This window comes from Microplitis demolitor, chromosome 8 (assembly GCF_026212275.2).
Source record: "Microplitis demolitor isolate Queensland-Clemson2020A chromosome 8, iyMicDemo2.1a, whole genome shotgun sequence".
NCBI lineage: Eukaryota > Metazoa > Arthropoda > Insecta > Hymenoptera > Braconidae > Microplitis > Microplitis demolitor.
The window spans coordinates 14,648,317-14,671,286 of record NC_068552.1 but is presented as its reverse complement, the minus strand read 5'-3'; the positions used below and the strand labels follow the sequence as shown (position 1 = coordinate 14,671,286).

Here is a 22,970-nt window from a genome sequence, read left to right as displayed (position 1 = left end):
TATTAACATGGGAAGCCCTGATTCTGGACAATTACCAAAAATATTGTAATTGAAACGTTTAATAAAAAGATTGGAGATCATAATTTCAACCTTGCAAGTTTTATTCGAAAGTAGCACATAAGACTATCCTACAACCCCAGCTGCGCCCATTTAGCCAAATCCTTCAGGAGGAGGCCGAATGAGTTGCAAAGTCCTGGAGGGATAAAAGCATGCTGTGTTAGAAGAGAGAATCATCTAAAGGTAAGTGAGAGACAATTTCAATATCTTTTCTGTCTGCTGATCGATTTATAAATGCAACGTGACCAAGCTCGGCGTTTGGATTCATACTCTTCGAAAAACCCACAATGAATAATAATTATAGGAAGTGAAAATCTTCCCCGTATTCTTTATAACCGTCCGCATCCTCCAAGTCTCTCGTCAAAATTTTCCTATCGTTACCAAAGGGAGTAATCCCAGATAATAAATTTAAATTACAGCAGCGGACATAACATCGATTTAAAATTTTAAAGTATTATAGTGAAATATATTGATGTAACACAAAAAATCTAACACTGATTGTCTTAACGGTAAGCACACAATATTTTTTACAAATTTGACTTATGATTTCATAAAGTTGACTGCGTGATCTTATAAATTTTACTATTTTTAAATTTTATTTTAAATATGCAAGAAATTTCATGAGGACTTGGTCATGTTGATAAGTTTTATCATCAAAAGTAGAGAAAAATTGTTTTCAATTAAATTCAAATTTTATTCTATATTTTTATTTCTTCTTCAGAATGAGAATTGCTATCATTATTATTTAGTTCTTTTTTAGATATTAAACGAATTAAAAGTCCTGCTATAAGTGCTAAAGTACCACAGAGAGTATTTGGAGCCCACCAGGCGATTTTTCCCAGTAAATCAACAATGTATGGTGCAGTCATACAACCAACTTGTCCCATAAGTAAACTTGTTCCAAAGGAGGAATTTCTAACACTTGGGGGAAACAATTCCGAGGAAAATAACATGTTGGTAGTAAAACATGCTGTCAAGCAAAATTTTGATAACATTGTCATTCCTAAAACTATATATATTTCATTTCTAGGGATTACTACTATCGAAATCATACAAATAGATGCAGTTATATATAGAACAACGGTTGCATTCTGGCAACTCAAAAATATCAGAATCACTGGAACTGTCATGAGTGCTAGTATTTCAGAACTTGCTACTGTTGCCATATAAATATAACGATTAATATTGAATGTGTCGACTGAAAATACTGAAAGAAGAAAAATAATTATATATGTATATTTAGTTATTGAATAATAAAACATTAATATTTTATCTTACCAAGACAATAGCCAACTGATATAGAAACGAAGAATGAAAAATACATAATTATTATATTTTTTCGCAAGCTAGGATTTGTAAAAAGAATTCTTATACTTTCAAAATAGCGATGAATTAACATTTTGAATTGGCTTTTTTTCGGGCAGTCTGTTGAAATCGATTCAAGCGATAGATTATCTGGAACTAGAGATGGTGCAATTATAACTTTACGATATTTTTCGATTATTTTCTCTGCTTTATCATGATGATTTTGTGATATCAACCACTGCGGTGATTCGGGAATGGACCTGAGGAATACCATAATGTTCATGCATCATTAGTTCTAAAAAGTCAATAATTAAAATAAAAACTCTAAATTAAATAAGTTTACCAAATAAGGATCATCGTCGGAATAGTAAATACTGCTAATGACATTTGTAGGTATCGCCAATTTGTTATAAAATAAGCAAGAGTTACAATAATACAAGTTCCAACAGGATACATAACATCAGCGAAAACACCCAACACCTTTCTTCTGCTATCATTCGCCACTTCTGACACTACAGTTATGAATAATATTTTTTGATTGTATTTTTTCGTTAACAATAGCATAACTTCACGAAAAGAAAATTATGGGAATGGTTCCCATAATGTGAAATTCTTTCCTATACCATAATAGGAATGGTTCCAATAATATTATGGGAATTATTCTCATAATTATATAGGAACTATTCTTATAATTATGGGAAACATTCTTATAATTTATGGTCGTAATTCCTATACTGGTATAGGAAAAAATTTCACAAAATTATAGGATCTATTCTCATAAATTATAGAAACCATTCCTATAACATTATAGGAGTGGTTCCCATAATAGCATGGGAACGATTTTCACAATATTATGGCAATGGTTTCCATAATATTATGAAGATAATAATTTAAAGAAAAGTGTAGAAATCACTTTTATAATACACAGAAATATTATTGAACATAAAAACAAAAATTCAAAAATTGAAAAAAAAATTCGTATTTGGCAAAAAATATCAAAATTTTTAACAAAAATTTTTTGACAGCGCAGAACATTCCAGAAAATTCAAGTATTAGAAATAAAAATTTTAATTTCGATAAAATCTCAAATTTTTAAGAAATTTCTACACTATTTTGCAAAAAAATTTTTTATAATATTATAGGGATGGTTCCTATAACATTATGGAAATAGTTCCCATAATATTATAGGAATACTTCTCATACCATTGTGGGAATGGTTCCCATAATGGTATGGAAATTGTACTCACATTATTATAGGGATGGTTCCCATAATATATAGGAACCATCTCTATAATATTATGGCTACAGTTCCTGTACCATTATAGGAACTATTCCCATAATGCATTGGAACACTTCCCATAATTTTCTTTCCGTGTTATATTATGTCGCTACATATTTCTTACTTATTGTATATCCAGACGAATACAAAGCACCCACACTTATTCCTGTTACTAATTTTAGAAAGATATAACCCAAAAACCATGGTATTACTGCACTTGAAGGTACAGCAATTATTTGTAATATCAAGCCAATTACCAATGACTTTTTTCTTCCATATTTGTCTGCGTATATTCCCAAAATTCCAAAACCTAAAAGCCTTCCAAATGCAAATACAAAAAATGTGTTTGCTCGATATAATTTTCTGTCACAGACCAATTGCCACTAATAATAAAAATAATTTTAAAATATGTTATCATTTATTATTACTAATTACTCACTATTGAATGCATACCTCATTTACAATCGTTGATCTTCCGCTGTTTTCATATACAATTGATGAACAAGAAACAATACTGGTATTTAATTCAATATCTTTGACATATTCTATAGCTTCTTCATACATCAAACTCGCGAGATATGTATAATTATAATCATATATTTGGCAGTCGTCAATTATTGAAATATTTTTAATTTGTTCATCTGTCCAATTTGCATTTTTTAGCTCGGGAATCGAGCACCGATAATTGGGTACCTTCATAGATATATCGTTTATCAAAAATAGATGATTTGGTTCATGATTAAAAAATAATAAGTACCTCAGCAATGAAAACGTAAGACATTGAATGTAATCCATTTGTTAATGACGCTAAAGCACTCATAATAAAAACGACCCATAGAAGCTTAGAACTACGCCCAAGTTCATTCAAAGCTTGTAGAAGACATTTTTCTTTATTTTTTTCATTTTCCATTATTTAGTTAATCAATTATATACAATGTCACACATACACAATAGAAAAATAAAAAATCAATTATAAATATATTGCAAGTAATCGTTCATTTATGAATTTGACGCAATTTTACAAGAATATTTATACTGATTTAAAACCACAGTCTTGTCTACAGTGATAATGTAATGTAATTAAGATACGGCTCGTTAATTTATTTTTCAGTTCCGCTATGCATAGATAAGGATCATCATATAATAAATGAATTAATTTATTTTTTTTAATAGCCAGATTTTTTAGTACAAATGTGACTTGGTGTGTTCACGTGCCAAAATTGCGATTTCAATTTAATTTTTTCACTTTAGCTGTTTTATCTTATAGTGACTCCATAAATTATTACACAGTTGGGAAATTTGGGTTAAATTTAACACAAATCACATGTCCCAAACGGTCCACTCAATTTTTTGTATTACTTTGACATATCATACTTGTGTCAAACAATAATACAGGCTTGAAACTTGTTGAAATCAGATAACAAATTCAACTTTAGTTAAATTTAGACTTGATGGTATCAAATAATTGACACAGAATATTTATTCAACCATTAAACTTTTATATGCAAGAACAAACAATTTTCAACTGTGTATATAAATATTACATTGGTGTTTTTTCGTTCTCATATAATACAAAAGTGTGAAACGATTTACCTATATATATTCCCATATGTGTGTGTGTGTGTGTGTGTGTGTGTGTGTGTGTGTGTGTGTGTGTGTGTGTGTGTGTGAACACATACTTTTCTGCTTAACAATTATTATTCAATTAAGTTATGATAAGCCACACCGTCCATCAGGTATAATTAATTATGTAATGTTGTCGCAGGAAAATTTGTGTTCATGCACACACACTGTTATTTTAACTTTTCTATAGCATTCATTTCTGCACATCATGACATCATCTATTGACGTGTTTAAATAGCAATGTATGTATCTACTAATCTAAAAATTTATTTTAATGATTTTTCGGTATTTCTTTTTAGATTTATCTCAGTAAAAGCTACTTTCTTATCACTAATCGACTTCTATGTGTTTTAGTCATAATTAATTGTCAACCTATATACACAGAAAAAAGGATTTCTTGGAGGGAAAAAAGATTTTTTGAGATGAGAAATAAATTCTCGTGCCAAGAAATTTTTTTCTAGTTCTTAGAAAATTTTTGTCTTCAATTCATAATACAAAATTTTTCTTGCACCAAGAATTCATTTTTTTCTGTGTATATACATAACATCTTTTTTGATATTTATTAAAAATTAAACTTCAGATATATTGTACTATTCAATAGGCATTTGGAAAAGAATATAGAGTGTTGAAAAAATAACAAAACCAACAATTCGTATTTCATAATCGGAAAATAAATTATTATTCTGACAATATACTATTAAAATTTTTTAGACTTTTCGTTATTATATTGCAAGGATACATTTTTGCAAGGATAACAATCGAAAAATAAAATATTATAATATTTTTAAAATATGAATTAGCTTATAACATAAAACGCAAAAATTATCTTGACACACACATGCATTCAAACACGCGCGCACACACACACACTCACACACATATGCACACATTCCACAATAAAATATTTTAACAGCGGGAAATTTTATTTATTACCAGTACCGAATATTTACACCGGCGGCGGCATTATTATCACGCCGCTTTCGGTGTTGAAATTTAACACCTCAAATTTTAATATCTACATCGCTTGGACACCCCAGTGATTTTTTAGTATATAATAATAATAACAATAATTATATTTGTATCAAGCTCACACAGTTTTGCAATGGTATTCAGCAAACATTTTTTCTATAATTAATTTTTTCTATATTTAATTTAAGTCTATAAGTACAAATTTTATTTATAACAAGTCCACACTCAGAAAAATACAATCAAAAGCACGCACTCGAAAATCAAGCTTGTATTCAAAATTAACACCTTTGTCAAATAACATTGAAACACCATAAGCAATCTATAGATATTTAACACATCGCGAAATGTGTTTCAAGTGATTACAAAAAACGATAGTTTTAAACAAAAATATGTTATTTACTGTAGCTAATAATAAATGTAAATAAAAAATTAATAACCTGATGCGATTGAGTGAAACTTCGAAATCGACATAGCAATATTGCACTGAAATTAACATTGCGGCGATTCCTTCACTGTGTGACTGACGATGTTCGGCAAACGATACGCGATGGACGAAAGGTTAAACATAGAACACATTTAATGCGAGTTAAATTAATTCACTTGCAACACACTTGGTTTTAAAGTGCTATTCTGAACCACCACTAACTGTTCAATAACCGCTTGATGCCGCTATACCAATAGAGAAATTCTTATTGTTCAATGAAGATGATCCCACCCCATCCTGACATGGGTAAAGTTCATAAGAAACGACCAAATACTGGCACAACAAAAATCTTCAGATAAAGATAACAGACTATATTATGTTATGTTTTTATGTATAATATTAGAATAATCTAATTACATATATATTGCAAATATTGTGATTAGTAGTTGGTTATTTCTTTTTCTTCATTTCACATAACGAAAACTTTGTCTGAAGTATTAGTTTTTATTCAACGAAAATTTTATTACAACTACTTATTGCAAGGTATCATGAAACAAATGAGACCAGCTGTAAAAGCTAAAATACTACAAAGTGTAGTAGGTGCCCACCAAGCAACTTTTCCCAGTATATCAACAATGTATGGTGCTGACATGGAACCAACTTGTGCCAATACTAAACTTGTTCCTAAAGCTGTGTTCCTCACAATAGTTGGAAATAAATCTGAATTAAGTAGCATGTTGACAGTATAAGTTGCTGATAAACAAAATTTTGACATTAATGCCACTCCCATTATTGTAATTTTATTTACTTCAGGAATAGCGATGATTGATAGCATACAGACAGATCCAATTCCATAACCCATAATATTTGTTTTTTTACTGCCTAAAAATATTACCAAAACTGAAGCTGTCATGTGCGCTAATATTTCATTAATGGCAACTATTGACATATAAATATAACGGTCTAATTTAAAATTGTCAACTGAAAATACTGAAAAAACAAGATTCATAAACTAATTAAATTATAAGCAATTATAAATTTTATAAATTGAAATTCCATACCCAACGAATAACTGACGGCTGAAGTAACGTAATGAATGAAATACATAATCAAAATTTTTTTTCTTAAATTTGAATGTAAAAATAAGATTTTTATACTTTCGAAATTACGATGAAAAAAACCTTTATTTGTTTTCAATGTAATTGGACTTTCAGGTAATGTCAATGGAGACGTTAAACTTTCTGCGTCAAGAGTCGGTGAGATAGAAAATAATTTGTTATATTTTTCAATAATTTTTTGAGCTTCATCGAGACGACCTCGTGATATCAACCATCGTGGAGATTCGGGTACAAACCTGGAAAAAGCAAAGTATTAAAAGATGTCAAACTCGAATTATCGCGAGGGAGCAAAGCGATCTCTCTAATAATGAATTTGTGAAATTCTCCCGAACCAGTCACTATTTCTACAGCTATAAGTATACCACTAATTCAGCCAGTGGTAAACTTATAGCTGGTTTCCAGTGAATATTCACTAAATTAAAGTGAATTTAACTGATTCATTTTTAGAGAAATTATAATACTCAAAAATTTTCTAAATTTTTGTAAAGAATATTTCGGTCAAGTAAATACACGGAAAAATGATTATGGGAAGTATTCCTATGTATTATGGGAATAGTTCCCATAATGGTATAGGAGTTGTACGCATACTATTATAGGGATGGTTCCTATATATTATGGGAACCATCCCTATAATAATGTGAGTACAATTTCCATACCATTATGGGAACTATTTCCATAATTTTATGGGAATCATTCCTATTATATCATAAAACTTTTTTTTCGCATTCCATATTCGTTACAATACTAGGGAACTATTCCCATAATGGTATGGGAACTATTTCCATAGTGATATGGGAACTATTCTTATAATATTATGGGAACTATTCCCATAATTTTATGGGAACCATCCTTATTATATCATAAAAAATTTTTTCGCAAAATAGTGTAGAAATATCCCTCGTGGGAATGGTTCCCATACTATTATAGGAACCATTCCTATGATGTTAAGGAATGATTCCTATAATTTATAGGAATGGTTCCTTTAATTCATAGGAATCGTTTCTAAATATTATGGGAATGATTCCCATAATATTATAGAAAGTATCCCCATAATTATAGGAACTATTCCTATAATGATGGGTAACATTGCTATAATTATAGGAACTGCTCCCATAATTTATGGTCGTCATTCCTATACTGGTGTAGGAAAAAATTTCACAAAATTATGAGAACAATTCCCATAATTTTCTTTCCGTGTAGATTGTGTAGTAAAAAAAAAAAAAAAATTTACCAAATAACGATAACCAGCAAAAGGGCAAGAAATGATATTCCTAGTTGTAAATGTCGCCAATTTTTTAAAAATAAGGCAATAATTATCAAAGTAAATGTTCCCATCGGATACATTGAATCGATTATGGCTCCTAATAACTTCCGTTTATTATCTTTTGCAATTTCTGATACTATAATTTTAGATAGTTTTAATAAATTATAATCACATATTATTAAAATTAAAAACATTTAATAAAATTATAATAATATCCTACAAATCGTGTATGTTGATGAATACATAGCACCCACACTTATTCCTGTAATGTATTTAAAGATAAGATAAGACCAAAACCATGGAACTACTGCACTTGAAGGACCAGCAATAATTTGTAATATTAAACCAATTATCAATGACTTTTTTCGTCCGTATTTATCTGCAAATATTCCTAACAATCCTGTACCACAAATTTTTCCCAATGCTTGTACTAAAAATGAATTTGCTCGATACAGTTCTTTTTCGCACACTAATTGCCACTGAAATTTTTTCATAATGAATAGAAATTCATTTTTATCGATAAATATTATTATCAGTTCACATTGTTGAATACATACATCATTGACGATTGTTGACCTTTCGGTCGCATTAAATACAACTGATGAACAAGAAACAACACTGGTATTAAATTTAATATCTTTGATATATTTTGTGGCTGCTTCATACCCCAAATTCGCGAGATACGTGTAATTATAATCATATTTTTGGCATTTATTAATTATAGAAATATTTTTAATTTGATTTACAGTCCAATTAGCATCATTAAGTTCCAGTATAGAGCACCAATAATCGGGTATCTTTTTGAATATACAGTATGTTAAGTATAATTTATTTAGTTTAAAAAAAAATTATACGTACCTCAGCAATGAAAACGTAAGACATTGAATTCATTCCATTTATCAAAGATACTATAATACATACCAAAAAAACAATCCAAAGCATTGTAGAGCCTTGGCCAATTTCATTCATAGCCCGTAAAAGATACCTCTCTTGTATAATATATTTATTTTTAGCTTCCATGATTTAATCAGTTATTGTAAACTTTAAAATAAGCGGTGTAAAAAATGGAATAAATTTAACACCGCGCGGTCTTAAAATGAAATAACACTGGTTTAGTCGATATAATTTGGCGATTAAAATACTGGTGTGAAATCAGTGTAAAGGTGAAATAAGCTGCATCCGTTCAAAGAAGGGAAAGCTTATATATAAGACACAAAAATGCCAGTTTTTATAATAATTAATAAAAACAATATTTACACAGGTGGTGGTATTATTTTAACACCGCTTTTAGTGTTGAAATTGTTATCAAAAATTCTAACACCTACATTGTGGACTTACCTCGGATTTTTTTTTCAGTGTATAGTGCCGGATAGCTCAACTGGTAGAGCACTCGGCGCGATACCGACATGGTCTGGGTTCGATTCCCAGTTCGGGCTATTTATATTTTACTCAATTTATCTATAAATTGTCTTATTGAAAAGGTTTGCATGTTTTAGGTTTCCACTATATTAAATTGGTGTAATACCGTACGATGGACGGTGTGGCTCAATAAGTTATAGATCAAATTGAACGGAATATAGTATAGTGCCGGATAGCTCAACTGGTAGAGCACTCGGCGCGATACCGACATGGTCTGGGTTCGATTCCCAGTTCGGGCTATTTATATTTTACTCAATTTATCTATAAATTGTCTTATTGAGAAGGTTTGCATGTTTTAGGTTTCCACTATATTAAATTGGTGTAATACCGTACGATGGACGGTGTGGCTCAATAAGTTATAGATCAAATTGAACGGAATATAGTATAGTGCCGGATAGCTCAACTGGTAGAGCACTCGGCGCGATACCGACATGGTCTGGGTTCGATTCCCAGTTCGGGCTATTTATATTTTACTCAATTTATCTATAAATTGTCTTATTGAGAAGGTTTGCATGTTTTAGGTTTCCACTATATTATATATATAGCTAAGAAAATTCACTCACTAAAACTTAATAATATCTTTATAGTCTCACGCTAATCTTGTCAAAAGTGCAATAGCTGTTTATTTTTAATATACAGATTTCGTCATCGATGTATAAGTTCTAGTTATTATCAAACATGCCTAGTCCAAGCATCTTATTCAAGATTCCCACTTAAGAGAATATTTAAAGTGCTATAGATCTACCGAAAGATATCTTCCGAAAGGTCATGTTTCATTTAAGCAATTTTATATTATTTATGCAGAATACCAGTATAACAGTATAATTTTTTTCGTAGTTAACTGTAAAATAAAAATTTAATGAATTATTATCAATTAAAAATACAAAACTCATTTTGTATATAACTTAATAAATAAATTAATTTTCAATACATATTAATGGCAGAAATTCACGAAAATCTGCTGATTTACAAGTTTAGACGGACTTGGGAAAAATTGAGGGGCTTTGCTAAGCGATATTGTGTATCTACGTGATAGTGCGCACCCTAAAACATATAGAAAAGCACCCCTTTTTATAACCCCTCTGAAATAAATAATTCTCAATAGCTATTAACAGCAGAAATTCACGAAAATTTGCGAATTTCCCAGTTCAGATGAACTTGAGGAAAATTGAAGGGCTTCGCTAAGCGATATCGTGCATCTATGTGATAGTACGCACCTTAAGACACATAAGAAACCACCACTTTATATGCCCTATTCAAAAAAAAATTTTATTACAAAATTAAATCGTTCCCGCCAATTTAAAAGATCCGCACTTATGCGCACTCCTTTTCCCACTTCCTGCATTACCCCCACTACAACCTTGACATCACAATTCGATTAAATTATGCATCGTAATTACGATTTCAATTAATTAGCATTAATTTTTAATATTTCGTCAAATAAGTCATTGCTCTTGATTGAAATAAAGGGGAGCAATGACCTCGATCAATATAAAAAATAAAATTTATTTATTGACTTATACACAAAATGAGTTCCGTACTTTTAATTGGTGATAATTAATTAATTATTAATTTTATGACTGGAGCAATTGCGTATTCTGAAAGAGCATTTTGAGAGCAATTTTTTGGTATATTGTTTATTAAAGATTTTTAAATTTCCGCGCCAACTTAATAGTGGATTTATATGAAGTAAAAAAATTTTCAAATAATCATCATTTCATATATTTTATTCTATTTATCCACTAAACACAATTTCACCGGCAAATAGTAAAAAAGTACATCTCTAAATGGTGAAAAAAGCGCCACCTACTATAAAAAGCGCGCCATTGTAACCATTTCAAAAAAATTTCTTCTAGACCTTTCAAAAAACGAATCATCTTTGAGACCCAACCGAACAAACCAATCATATCTATTTTAAAAAAATAAACGTGATAAAATATTTGTTTCTCATTGTGTACGAAGCTTAATGTACACATTATTGTTTCCATTGCGTTCAAATATAACCATAAGTAATGTATGTGTAAAACACCGTATATATGTACATATACGTCACCATGCACATGTGTGTCCACACATAAAATTCATATTTAACACAGATAAAGGATGTGTAAACATGTACAGGGCGAGTTTTAGCGCCTCTACCGGCAATAATGAACTTTAAAAATTTTATGTACCGAGTTTCGGTTTTCCTGCCGCGGTCAGTTGCCACATTGCGCCCGAATAGCGCCGAGTAAAGATAAATGGTGTCGTATTATAAACAATTTACGGTGTATGTACTGTTCTAATACAAATGTTCTGGATGCCATTCGGCATTTAAATAAAGTGTATTTATATTTACAATACAACAAGTTAATATTAAACTAAAAAATAAAAATGATAGTCAATCAAATGTTAAAGTTTTAAGTGCGGTTTTTAAAATCAGTGATTTTAAATCGAGTTTTAATAAGTTTTTAAATTAATAAGACATTAATAAGTTGTTTGTTTATTTTATTTTAAATATGTATTCAGACGGGCACGAAGTAGACGGCAGTTGGGTACTGCGCGTCTACGTTACGGATTTACAGGTCGAGAGAAATCTTCGCGTCAAAGGAGAGCTTCATATTGGCGGTGTCATGCTTCGTCTTGTTGAAGATCTTGGTAAGTCATCAGTTCAAGATAATTTTTTTTATATACTCTTAAATTTAATTTCAAATAAATTTATACTAATTTATTCTCATATATTTATCATGTGCTTCCAAATGAATGAATACATTTTTTTTTTATTTAAAATCAAATTTTAAAATTACTTAGGAAAAAATATTTGAAACAGAAATTTAATGTTTCGAAACTTATTCAAAATTTTTTAAGTTGTAAAATTTGCTATTCTGGTTCATACGACAAACAAATAATTTACAAAAAGTAAACGCAATCACTTTAGCTACTGCATTTTTGAATTATTATAAATTTTAAAATAATTATCATTAAACTGCCGTCAAAATTAGGAGCTCGTATGTCTTTTAATTAAATACCGCTCATTAACTGTAACAACTCGTTTAACATAAAAAACTATATACATATATATGTACATATATTTTAGATATAGTACAAATTCCAATTCTAAAAATTTTTTACATTTCACTGCAAACTCATACTGATAAATTCTTCTTGATTTAAAATGATATCGTATAAGTTTTTTTTAAAACTCACTATAATGACATTGTCAAACTTATTAACAATCAAAAAGTTATGTTATATATATGTATATATATAGAAAAGAGCCGCGTAAAATAAAAATACTATTAGTTATTTTTTTAAATTTTAATACACAATTTTTTACTCGTGGTTTATATTTTAAAAAAAATAAAACATCTTTTATTGTCAATAAAAAAAAAAAAGTATCAAAATTTCTGGGTGCCCGATTTCACTCGACTTTCTTCAACATAAGTATATATTTATATATATATATAAACATAGGTTACGGTTGAATTTTCGTGAAACCGTTTATCAGACGATAAAAACTAATTTTGAATGCAACAAGTTGTAAAATATGAGTTTATTACATAGCAGATGCAATCCCCTCTTTGGTTACTGTTTGATTTAGTTTTTTTTTATTGATAAATGTACACAGCAAAAAAAGTATATTGGAGCAAGAAAAATTTCGCACTATAAAATAAAATAAAAAAATTTCTCAAGACTAGAAAAAATTTCTTTGCGCAAAAAATTTTTTCTCGCTCCAAAAAATTTTTGGTTTCAATTCATAATGCAAAAAATTTCTTAGGGCAAGTAAAAATTTTCTTGAGACGATTAAAAATGGTTTACGCCAAGAAATTTTTTTTCTGTGTACAAATATATGAGTTTGAATGTAGCAGACATCAGACAAATTTAAAATTATAAATAAATAGAGTAAATAATTAAAAAAATAATATTTATAAAAAATGCACTTATTATTTTCTGAATTTTCTAAATGCGCATTTTTTTAAATTTTATTTTATTAATTATTTAGTCTATTTATTAATAATTTAAAATTTGGTCTAATGTCTGCACATTCATGATCATACAAATACACAATAAAAATAATTTTCATTATTGATGGGTTGAGAATAATTTAAAAATCAAACATTTTGTAATTATAATATACATGTATATAAAGTAAAAAATGATAATAATAATGATAGCTTGTTATTATAATTTCAAATGAGTTTCTTTGGAATTTCATAATAACGGAGTGCATTTTATTGCATTTTAATAGGAAAAAAAAAGTAAAGTTAATGACGCATTACTTGTATGATTTAGAGTTAACTTTATCAAAGGAAACAGCTTCCATTATATTATATTTTAGGCAATTGCGATATCATATTCTAAAATTAACTGTAGTATTCCTGGTAAAAACTACATATATCGTCATAAGCAAGTAGATGTAATACTTCCAGTCATATTTCATTTGATTCAGTACACATATATATATTTATATTTAATGTACATGAATATATGTATGTGTCTTTTCACTTTTTACAAGGCACATTAAGCGCATAAAATTGCGTGTCACACGCTTGTTTTTCACTTTACTCTGAAGCATACGTCAAAAAAAGGACTTCCCATTTACAATTTTTCACTTGCATATTTTTTGGCATTTTTTAAAACTTTGCTTCATTATAATGACGTAATGCACTATTATGTTTATTTAAAAATCCTGTACTAGAAATGAGACTGTTTTTATTCAAATTTTCAGTGTCCCAACTTTTATTTTCTCGTTAAAAATTTTTTACTCCAAAAACAAGTCATGAAATATTGTTTTCCTCTACCGTTTGACAATTTGTAATGAAAACTGCAATATAATTTGTATTGCAACAATATTTATTTACGATAAAAAATTTTTGAATACTCTCGTAAATACTTGAAATATTTATTTTAATGATAAATAAAAATTAAAATAAACAATAAATCTTTAGTGCACATTTAAATTTTCAAATGTTGCACAATGATTTGATAAATCAATGACATTCCTTAGTATATTTTTATTTATTATACGATGAATAAATACCATCTGTTAAAAATCACTCAAGTGGTTGTACATTTAGGCAGGATACGACCTTGAACAGTCGTCAAGTAGGGGAAGGATTTTGTGGTTCTTTTGTGAGACTTCACTATTACATGTTTTACTCAATATATATATATGCATATATTTATATGCGTATACATACATACCCACACATCTAAATCCAGCACTTAACATAGCTCAAAATCACAGGCATCACAGGTGTCCTTTTTGTGATAATTATTCATGCATAAAAAAGTTGACTCGTAAGATGAAAAATATCACTATATAATATTAAACTGACATTTAAAATAAATTGTATACGTATATTTATTTTTAAAAAATAAACGACTCAATACATTTGACAGTAGTTCTGTTGTTGTTTTTTTTTTTTATTTTTGTATACAAAAATTTAAATTCTGTATCAAAATCAGGTCAAACGTCAAACTATAAATAAATTTGTAAAAAATTTTTGTTCACACTGGAAAAAAAAAATAACTTATGTGTAACCAATGTTTTCGAGTAATAAATTGATATCAATTTTTGCGTTATCAATTTCATATCTAGCGCAATCATTTTCTTGACGGAAGAAAATCAAAATTTATTTACACCTGCAAAAAAAAGAAGATTAAAGTATCTTGAAATAAGCTTGAGTTTCTTCGATTAAGAAAATTATTTTAAATGAAATTTTCAAATTTTTGCACCAAAAAAATATATACAGTATATCAAATATCTAATATATTAGATTGAAAATCTTTAATATCATAATTTCTTGTAGTAAGAATGTACAATGATTTGAAAAGATTTTTTTTCACTCAGGTACAAACTTATAAACATTTCTTATTTTATAAAGTCATATCGCGTTACTATTTCCAAAAGCACATATTTTTATACGCCTTTCTGGCTTTAGGAAACTCTAAAGCCAAAAAGACTTGCAATTTTTGTTTGACAATCGTCTTGTAGACTTATTTTATAGCTAAAAATTGACAAAAAAATTTTTGAAAACCAAAAGGGCATATAGCTTTAATTATATGCTCTTTTGGCTTTCGAAATTTATTTTTCAAATTTTCAGCTTTAGAATAAGTTTACAATACGATTCGCAATTAAAAAAAAATTATACGCCCTTTTGTATTTAAACTTAGTGACTAAAGCCAAAAGGGCGTATAAAAATATGTCCTTTTGAAATAAGTGACGCGATACATATATCTATTATTACCATTAAAGTTAAAATTTAATTACATGATACTAAAATATAAATATAAGTACACATGTACAGTAAATTGAGGCGAGAATTTAATTGTTAAGTTAAGTGTAGCATCAGTTAAAGTATACGCATTTTAGTTCAAGATACCGTATGTCACCAAGCTTATGTGATGACAAGACAGCACTCTTATTATGGTCCTTCTGTAAAACGAGTAACTTGCCACCATGCTAAGACGTATGTAGTCACTTGATATAAGAGAAGGCTTGGTCAACCTATAAGTATTTGCAATTCTGTGCAGATTTTATATATTAAATAAAATAAATTAAAATATCATTAAGATGTATTTTATGAAGTCAGACATTTACTTTTAAAAAATTTCATTTAATAAAAATGCGGTCTATTTTTTTTATGGAAAATTTATCAAAAAATTATGCCTTGCACGTTTACGTTATACTATTGGAGACAAGGTCGTCCTTACGGTACACGTATTCCCAGATCGAGGCCATTGCACTTCACCTGGAAATACCATGACAGGTCGTGATTATGGGAACTATACAACACCTTTTCTATAAAACAAACATATCACTTTCTAGCAATTATTACATATTTCAACAACTTGTCTATATCATAACTGTACTTATCAACCAATTTAATCCATTCATTCATATTCATATAAAACCCATTTCACTTAAATGTCGCATTCAAAAAGAGATTATAAATAAAACGGTGGAAAGTTAATTCAATTTATTTAATTTCGAAACTGTTTAATAAATTTACTTATGCATGTGCGTTTATTGTTATATGTAATCGACAATACAACACTTCTTGAAGAGATATGTATAGTTAATGTGTTCATGTGTAATGTTCAATACATATATACATTAATGAGAAGAAAGAATAAAAAATAATTAATCATTCATATATGATTATATGTTTAATAAGTTTATTATTCAGATGATTCATTTTTTTCTTATTGTCTAATTTATTCATAATTATTTTTTTAATCATTAATTTACATTCATTTAAATTAGTTTTATTTTAAAATTAAGTTGATAATTTATTACTTTGTTTAAATAAAAATAATAAACTTAATTATAAATTAAAATTGCGGTTATTTAAAAATTTAAATTCTCCAAAACTGGTTTAATTTTCAAAATAAAATTGATAAATATTTATTTTTTTAAATATATATTCATTGAAATCCTTTTGAAATTAAATTTATAAAATTATTTTTTACGAATTTAAAAATTTTAATTCTTTCTTGAGAAGTTTTTTTAAATAAAATTAATTATTTTTTAATTAGATTCAAAAATTAAATTTATAAAAAATTTCTTTAGGAAATTTAATCATTTTAGAAATATTTGTTTATTATTTTTTTTTTTTTATTTATCAAAAAACTGATAGTACTATTTCTATAGTATGTAAGTAACTTTTAAACAAGTTATTCTTTTAATACAAGAACAAAAAGTACTCATCAGCAAGTTTATGTTTTACGGTTGGGTTGGCTGGCCAACTTTCAGCGACGTGCCTTGGGATGTTCAAGGAAAAAAAAAATGTTTAGTCCTTTTGTCGCTGACTCATCATACAGCTGTTGATTCACAGATTGCTCACATTTATATTTTGCAAAATATTATTTAATAATATTTTCATAGTATTACATTCTTGGAAAGAATTATCTAATAAATTTTACTCGTTAATTGTGAGTAAACCTAGGCCTAGATGAATGATTACTCTTCCATTTCTAAATAGTATTCAATTATGGGGTAGAAAATCATAATTTTGAGTAACTTTTAACTAAAAAAGAGTAAAAAATGAAATAAAAGGAATCAGTTTTATTCTTTCCGTATTTATTTTGTTTTTGGCCGGGCTTTACTCTAAATTTTAGGATAAAATTTATCAAAAAATTATCTCCATGTAAAATGAAGAACCATATATTTTTTTTTATAATTATTTTTTGAAGTTTTGAGTATTAGAATAAAATTTTAGTTTGAAAAATAATGTTGATAATTAATTATTATTAAATTTTTAAATAAGGTCTTGAGTGTACCCATAGTCGCTCACTAAAAGTTGTGATGTACTATTACTCGATCAACACATGGCCCTATAGTCGCTCAAAGACAATATCAATTAAACTATGATAAGTTTATTGATTTGGAAAATAATTTATAAATTATACTACTTTATTCTTTCATAATATAAAATTTTATGAATTTTAAAAATATATTTAATAAGATATAGTTATAACAATTCTAAAAAAATTTGACGTAACCTAAATTTAATCTAACGAACGAACGTCAAAGTAAAAACTACCCGGCTGAGCGCGATTTTGAAAACAGTCACTTAATTTAAATTTATAATCTATTATAAAATAATTTGATACATCATATTTTAATATATTTAGATTCACAAATAATTATTTATCAGTAATAATATTTTTAGTTGTAATTTTTTTAATAAAAATTATAAAAAAACGCCTTAAATATTTAAAGTGAGCGACTAATGGTACTGAGCGGGTATAGGGGCTTTTATAAAAAAAAAATAAACAACACATAAATCTTTGTTTTGCTATTTAGTTATACATAAATAATATAAAACTAATAACAATTCATGCATATACTTAGAATTATGCTTTATGCATATTCAAGTATATCTAGTAAAGTTACATTGAAACACGATATAATTGCGATTACCAATAATATGTAATTATCTCCGCGTGTATTGACCGCAGATATTAATTATTTAATTTACATTTTGATTGATAGATTTACTTGGGCATTAATTTGCAATAGAGTTCATATTCCAGTAACTTTTATTATTTTTTTTTCCTTCAAGCCGATAACTATCTAAGATTATCAATTACATATTTATTTCTATTACGAAGAATCAGTAGCAGTGATTTAATAGTTATCTCATACAGAAATACGATAATTGGTAGTATGACTATGACTGTAGAGTAAATTCTTCCTTTTAAAGATGACAATTCAAACAAAAGTGGAGGATTAATAGTAGCAATTATTAGGTAGATTGTTTATTTTATTGAAAATATTTAAAGGCGAATGCATTGTTGACAATATCTGGCGAATATATTGCCTCAAACCTTGGCAAAAGTGACTCAATTACGTGCGTGGTTGGTTAAATTACGTCAAGGACAACATGAGTAAGGTTCCATATTACAAAAATAATGGAAACTATAAATAAATATTTATTCAGATATTCTGACGCCTAAGTACCAAGCTGCATAATAAAAGTATACACAAAATATTAAATAATAATAAAAATTTAATAAATTTATATTTAAATTTAAATAATATAATATGTTAAAAAATTTTTACTGTCCATAAATTGTCCTTATATGTTAATACAAGCGTGAAAAAAAGAGAATGTGTGTAGGATATAAAAACTGGAAAGATGATACATAAAAATCAACTTACTCGGTACACATAATATCTCATTTCCTTGTATTATGCCTATTATATGCTTACTACGCATTATTACTAGTTAGTTTATAAAACAAGCAATTGTTAGATAGGATATCATAGTAAGCTGCTATATATTCTTTGAATTTTTTATTTCATTTTATTATTATATAGTTTTTGATTTTTTAAATATTTTAATTTATAAATAATAATCAATTTTTCTCATACATGAAATGTGTATTTATTTTTTTATTTTTTTATTAAATAGAATCGAAGATAATCATTAAAAAAAATGCATTCCTCGTTAAAAATTAGAATCTTCATTTGAAATTATTCAAATTTAATTAAATATTTAATTTCTACATAATTGCATACATTTTTATATAAAAAAAACCATAAGTCCAAAATGGTCAAATGGGCCGCAAAAAAAATTTCAAATTATTTTGCTTATCAGTTTTTAATTTACGTAAAAAAAAAAATAAAGAAAAGTCAACCGAGTTTTTTATCTTCGATATATATTTAAAGTATGAATAAAGTAACTGTCTACTAATATTAAATTAACACTGTAAAAAAATCGGGAGTGAATGCGGAGTTTTTACAAAAAATCACTCGGCATACGGAGTAAATAAGGAGTTTGTCTTTTTTGTGAAGTGATTTCGGAGTAGTCTAGATTTTATTTCTGGGCTTTGGAGTTTTAATATCAAAATAAACTTCTCTTTGGAGTAAATTTCCCTCCGAAGGGCCTAAATAAATAAGCAGTCATCCATTCTGCTCACTCTGAAATTAATCCGCATTCACTTCGCAAATTTTTGACAGTGTATTTATAAAAAATTAATTTAGCAAAATTAGTGTCAAATTACAACGTAATCAGAAATATTTAAGTTGATTTTGCACTTAAATATTTTAATTGATCCAATTTGCCCCTTAATTCCCATTTTGCAGTTCGTTGAGTTTTCGAAAGTATTTTAAAAAACTCATTTCACCCCTCATAAATTACATATCAGCTATTTTATCCCAATTTCCGCTACTCTTAACAAATTTCCAATGAAATTGTTCCCGAAAAATTACGACCTGACATCGTATTCCCTGTATACTTTTAATTTATCGAGATGTAATCCTCAAGTTAAATTGATCCAAATATTTTTATAACTAATTATAGGTTACAATATTGTAACAGGTGCATAAATGTATTTCATTCGCATGGACTTAAAGTTGTTAATATTGTTCTAACATTTCTCATTTGTGTCAGTAATAATTAAAAGCAATATTAAATATATCATTGATGTGAATAAGCATTAAATAATACTATTTTATCCATCGTATCATTGATTGCACCTTCAAACATATCACATTGAATTGAAATTAAAAGTGACAATTGCCATTATGAAAGTATAACAAATACAATTAATATAAAAATGCAATAAAAATAGTTTAAAAAAACAAATTGACATAATTATATTGGTGCCACTTACTTAACTGTCAGTGAGTACGATATAAAATAAAAAAAAAAAAATGTTGAGCGTGGGTAGAAAAGTCGAGTTCCCAAGAGAGGTATGTCACGTTCGTTGAGTCTTTGAGTTCCTTCTCTTTTCAAGTACGTATTGAGCGACTTTCAAGTACTTATAAGGCGAGCTTTCACCTCCAGATATCGCAAATTATCCAATATTAAATTATTATTTAATTAAATAATGTTCTTCTTCACTTTATTTACTCAATATTCTATAATACTTACCCGAAATATATCATTTCTTACAACTTTTTTTATTGAGAGAAAAAAATATTTTTAGAATACGTACACAAAAAAAAAGTTATCTTGAGTCAGGAAAATATTTTTGAAAATAAACATTTTCGGGAACCAAGTCTAGATTTTCTTGAGCCAAGAGAATTTATCTTTAAGAGGAATTGTCATCTATTCTCTCTCATATATATGAACAAACGAAACGGTCCTTGTTGCACTTACATTAGCAAATAGAAATTTCAAATAAGTCGTTCTTAGAGATAAACTGAAATTTTCGAACGAGAAGCATTTAATTCGATAAATAATAACTTTACGCATCAAATGAAACATTTTATTTAATAATTTGTGTCTTTATTTATGAAAACGGTTCATTTGAAAATCATGAGTGTGAATGTAGTAGACATCAGACAAATTTAAAATTTTAAATAAATAGATTAAATAATTAATAAAATTAAATTTTAAAAAAATGCGCATTTAAAAAATTTTGAAATTAATGAGTGCATTTTTTATAAATATTATTTTTGAATTGTTTCCTGTACACGGAAAAAAAGAATTTCTTAGTGCAAGAATTTTTTTTTATTATACTTTGAACAGAAAAATTTTCTCGGGACGAGAAAAAATTAATTGACTCAGAAAATTTTTTCTTGCTCTGAAAAAATTCATTCTTGCCCTGAGAAAATTTTTCCTTTCAATTCATAAAGCAAAAAATTTCTTGGAATAGGAAAAAATTTTCTTGGAGCGAGTAAAAATTTTTGTGTCAAGAAATCCTTTTTTCTGTGTATTTATTTATAATTTTAAATTTGTCTGTTGTCTACTACATTCACACTCGTTTGAAAATCGCCTATTTCACTCTCATAATAGAGAAAATTCATCTTGGTCAGAGATTTCTACTTTAACCGAGAAAATTGAGGTTTTCAAAAAAATTTTTTTGAATCAAGAATATTGCCCTTCAGTCGATAATTTTCTTTTTGTGTCTATATTCTTACCACAAAAAGTTTTGTTATTAAAAATTCTCAATTTAAGATATTTTTGATTCAAAAATTTGAAGATTCAAAATCATTTTTTTAATCGAAGAAACCCAAGTTTATTATAACCTTTTTTTTTGTAATAGTGTAAATAAATTTAAATTTTCTTCTGTCAAGAAAATGACTCTTCCCTTCAGATATGAAATTAATAGTGTAGTAATTTATATCGATTTATTACTAAAGAAAATATTTTTTTTTTTACAATTTATTTTTTATTTTATTTTTTTTTTTCAGTGTAGATAGAAGTCAATACTAACAATGAAATAAAATTTAAATTATTTAAGGCAAATTTGTATGAAAAAAAAAAAAAAAAAAATAATTGAATGAAGGTATTCCATTTGATTAAATAACTAGCTACATCCCATTCATCATTCTCTCCCTCTACTGATGTACTTGTTTCGTCCGTTAAAATTAAATATGTCTGGCCATTCAATTCGCTACGATACGATAGAAAATCAGTAGTCCTATATATGTATACATATATACTAATATAACAACTATATAGTATACACCTACTGCAATATCATATAACATAAAGCTTTCTCTATACAAATATTGTTATATATATATTTTATTTATTGCGCAGCATGTTTGCTAATACTTATCGAGAGCAGCGATAAAAAAATAACTAAATTTGATAAAATGTTACCTTGCTATGCGATAAATAAAAAATTTATATTATGTCAAGTATTGATTCTAACGAAAGATAGTAATTCTTCGTAAAGTAATGGATATGAGAACCAAATGTTCACGCTTACTAATAGAAAAAACAAACTGATAATTTTTTCTGCTAGACAGTTCAGTAGACTCATCAATTCTCATCTTATAAGACTTCCATTAACTTTTTTTTATTTTTACTCTTGAATATATTTAAGGGAACATATATATATATATATATATATATATATATATATCAATCTAATTTTTGAATAGTTCATTTATTTGAAAGCTTTTTGTTTAAAAAAAATAAACGTTAAATGTCTTGACCGTAAAAATATTTTTAAAATACCATAGTGTAAATCTCAAATATTGATATGAATATCTATCTATAGAGTAGAGGTACCATTTGTGGTCACTGCTCCATTTTTTTGACATTTGATACTTTATTATAATTA

The 22,970-nt window shown here is 27.4% G+C and overlaps 3 protein-coding genes across 3 annotated transcripts in view; 1 reads left to right on the top strand and 2 right to left on the bottom strand.

Annotated features, from left to right (window-relative positions):
* Positions 1 to 755: 755 nt before the first annotated feature.
* On the bottom strand, positions 756 to 5,963 carry LOC103573328 (organic cation transporter protein). The gene is made up of 7 exons (XM_008552363.1): positions 5,671 to 5,963; positions 3,399 to 3,529; positions 3,095 to 3,334; positions 2,766 to 3,024; positions 1,706 to 1,874; positions 1,336 to 1,622; positions 756 to 1,264 (listed from the first exon to the last, which is right to left on the bottom strand). Exons 1-7 carry the CDS (start codon positions 5,702 to 5,704, stop codon positions 756 to 758), a joined length of 1,629 nt encoding a protein of 542 aa, XP_008550585.1. The 5' UTR covers positions 5,705 to 5,963.
* Positions 5,964 to 6,186: 223 nt separating this feature from the next.
* On the bottom strand, positions 6,187 to 9,059 carry LOC103573330 (organic cation transporter protein-like). Its single transcript, XM_014443868.1, has 6 exons — positions 8,898 to 9,059; positions 8,786 to 8,836; positions 8,260 to 8,518; positions 8,007 to 8,175; positions 6,839 to 7,011; positions 6,187 to 6,596 (listed from the first exon to the last, which is right to left on the bottom strand). Exons 1-6 carry the CDS (start codon positions 9,057 to 9,059, stop codon positions 6,187 to 6,189), a joined length of 1,224 nt encoding a protein of 407 aa, XP_014299354.1.
* A 2,598-nt stretch (positions 9,060 to 11,657) lies between these two features.
* LOC103573199 (unc-112-related protein) overlaps positions 11,658 to 22,970 on the top strand; it is a 36,151-nt gene continuing 24,838 nt past the window's right edge. Inside the window, exon 1 of the mRNA XM_008552171.3 lies at positions 11,658 to 12,095. Within this exon, the coding sequence (XP_008550393.1) occupies positions 11,957 to 12,095 (139 nt within the window). The 5' untranslated portion in view covers positions 11,658 to 11,956. The remainder of the gene's footprint in view (positions 12,096 to 22,970) is intronic.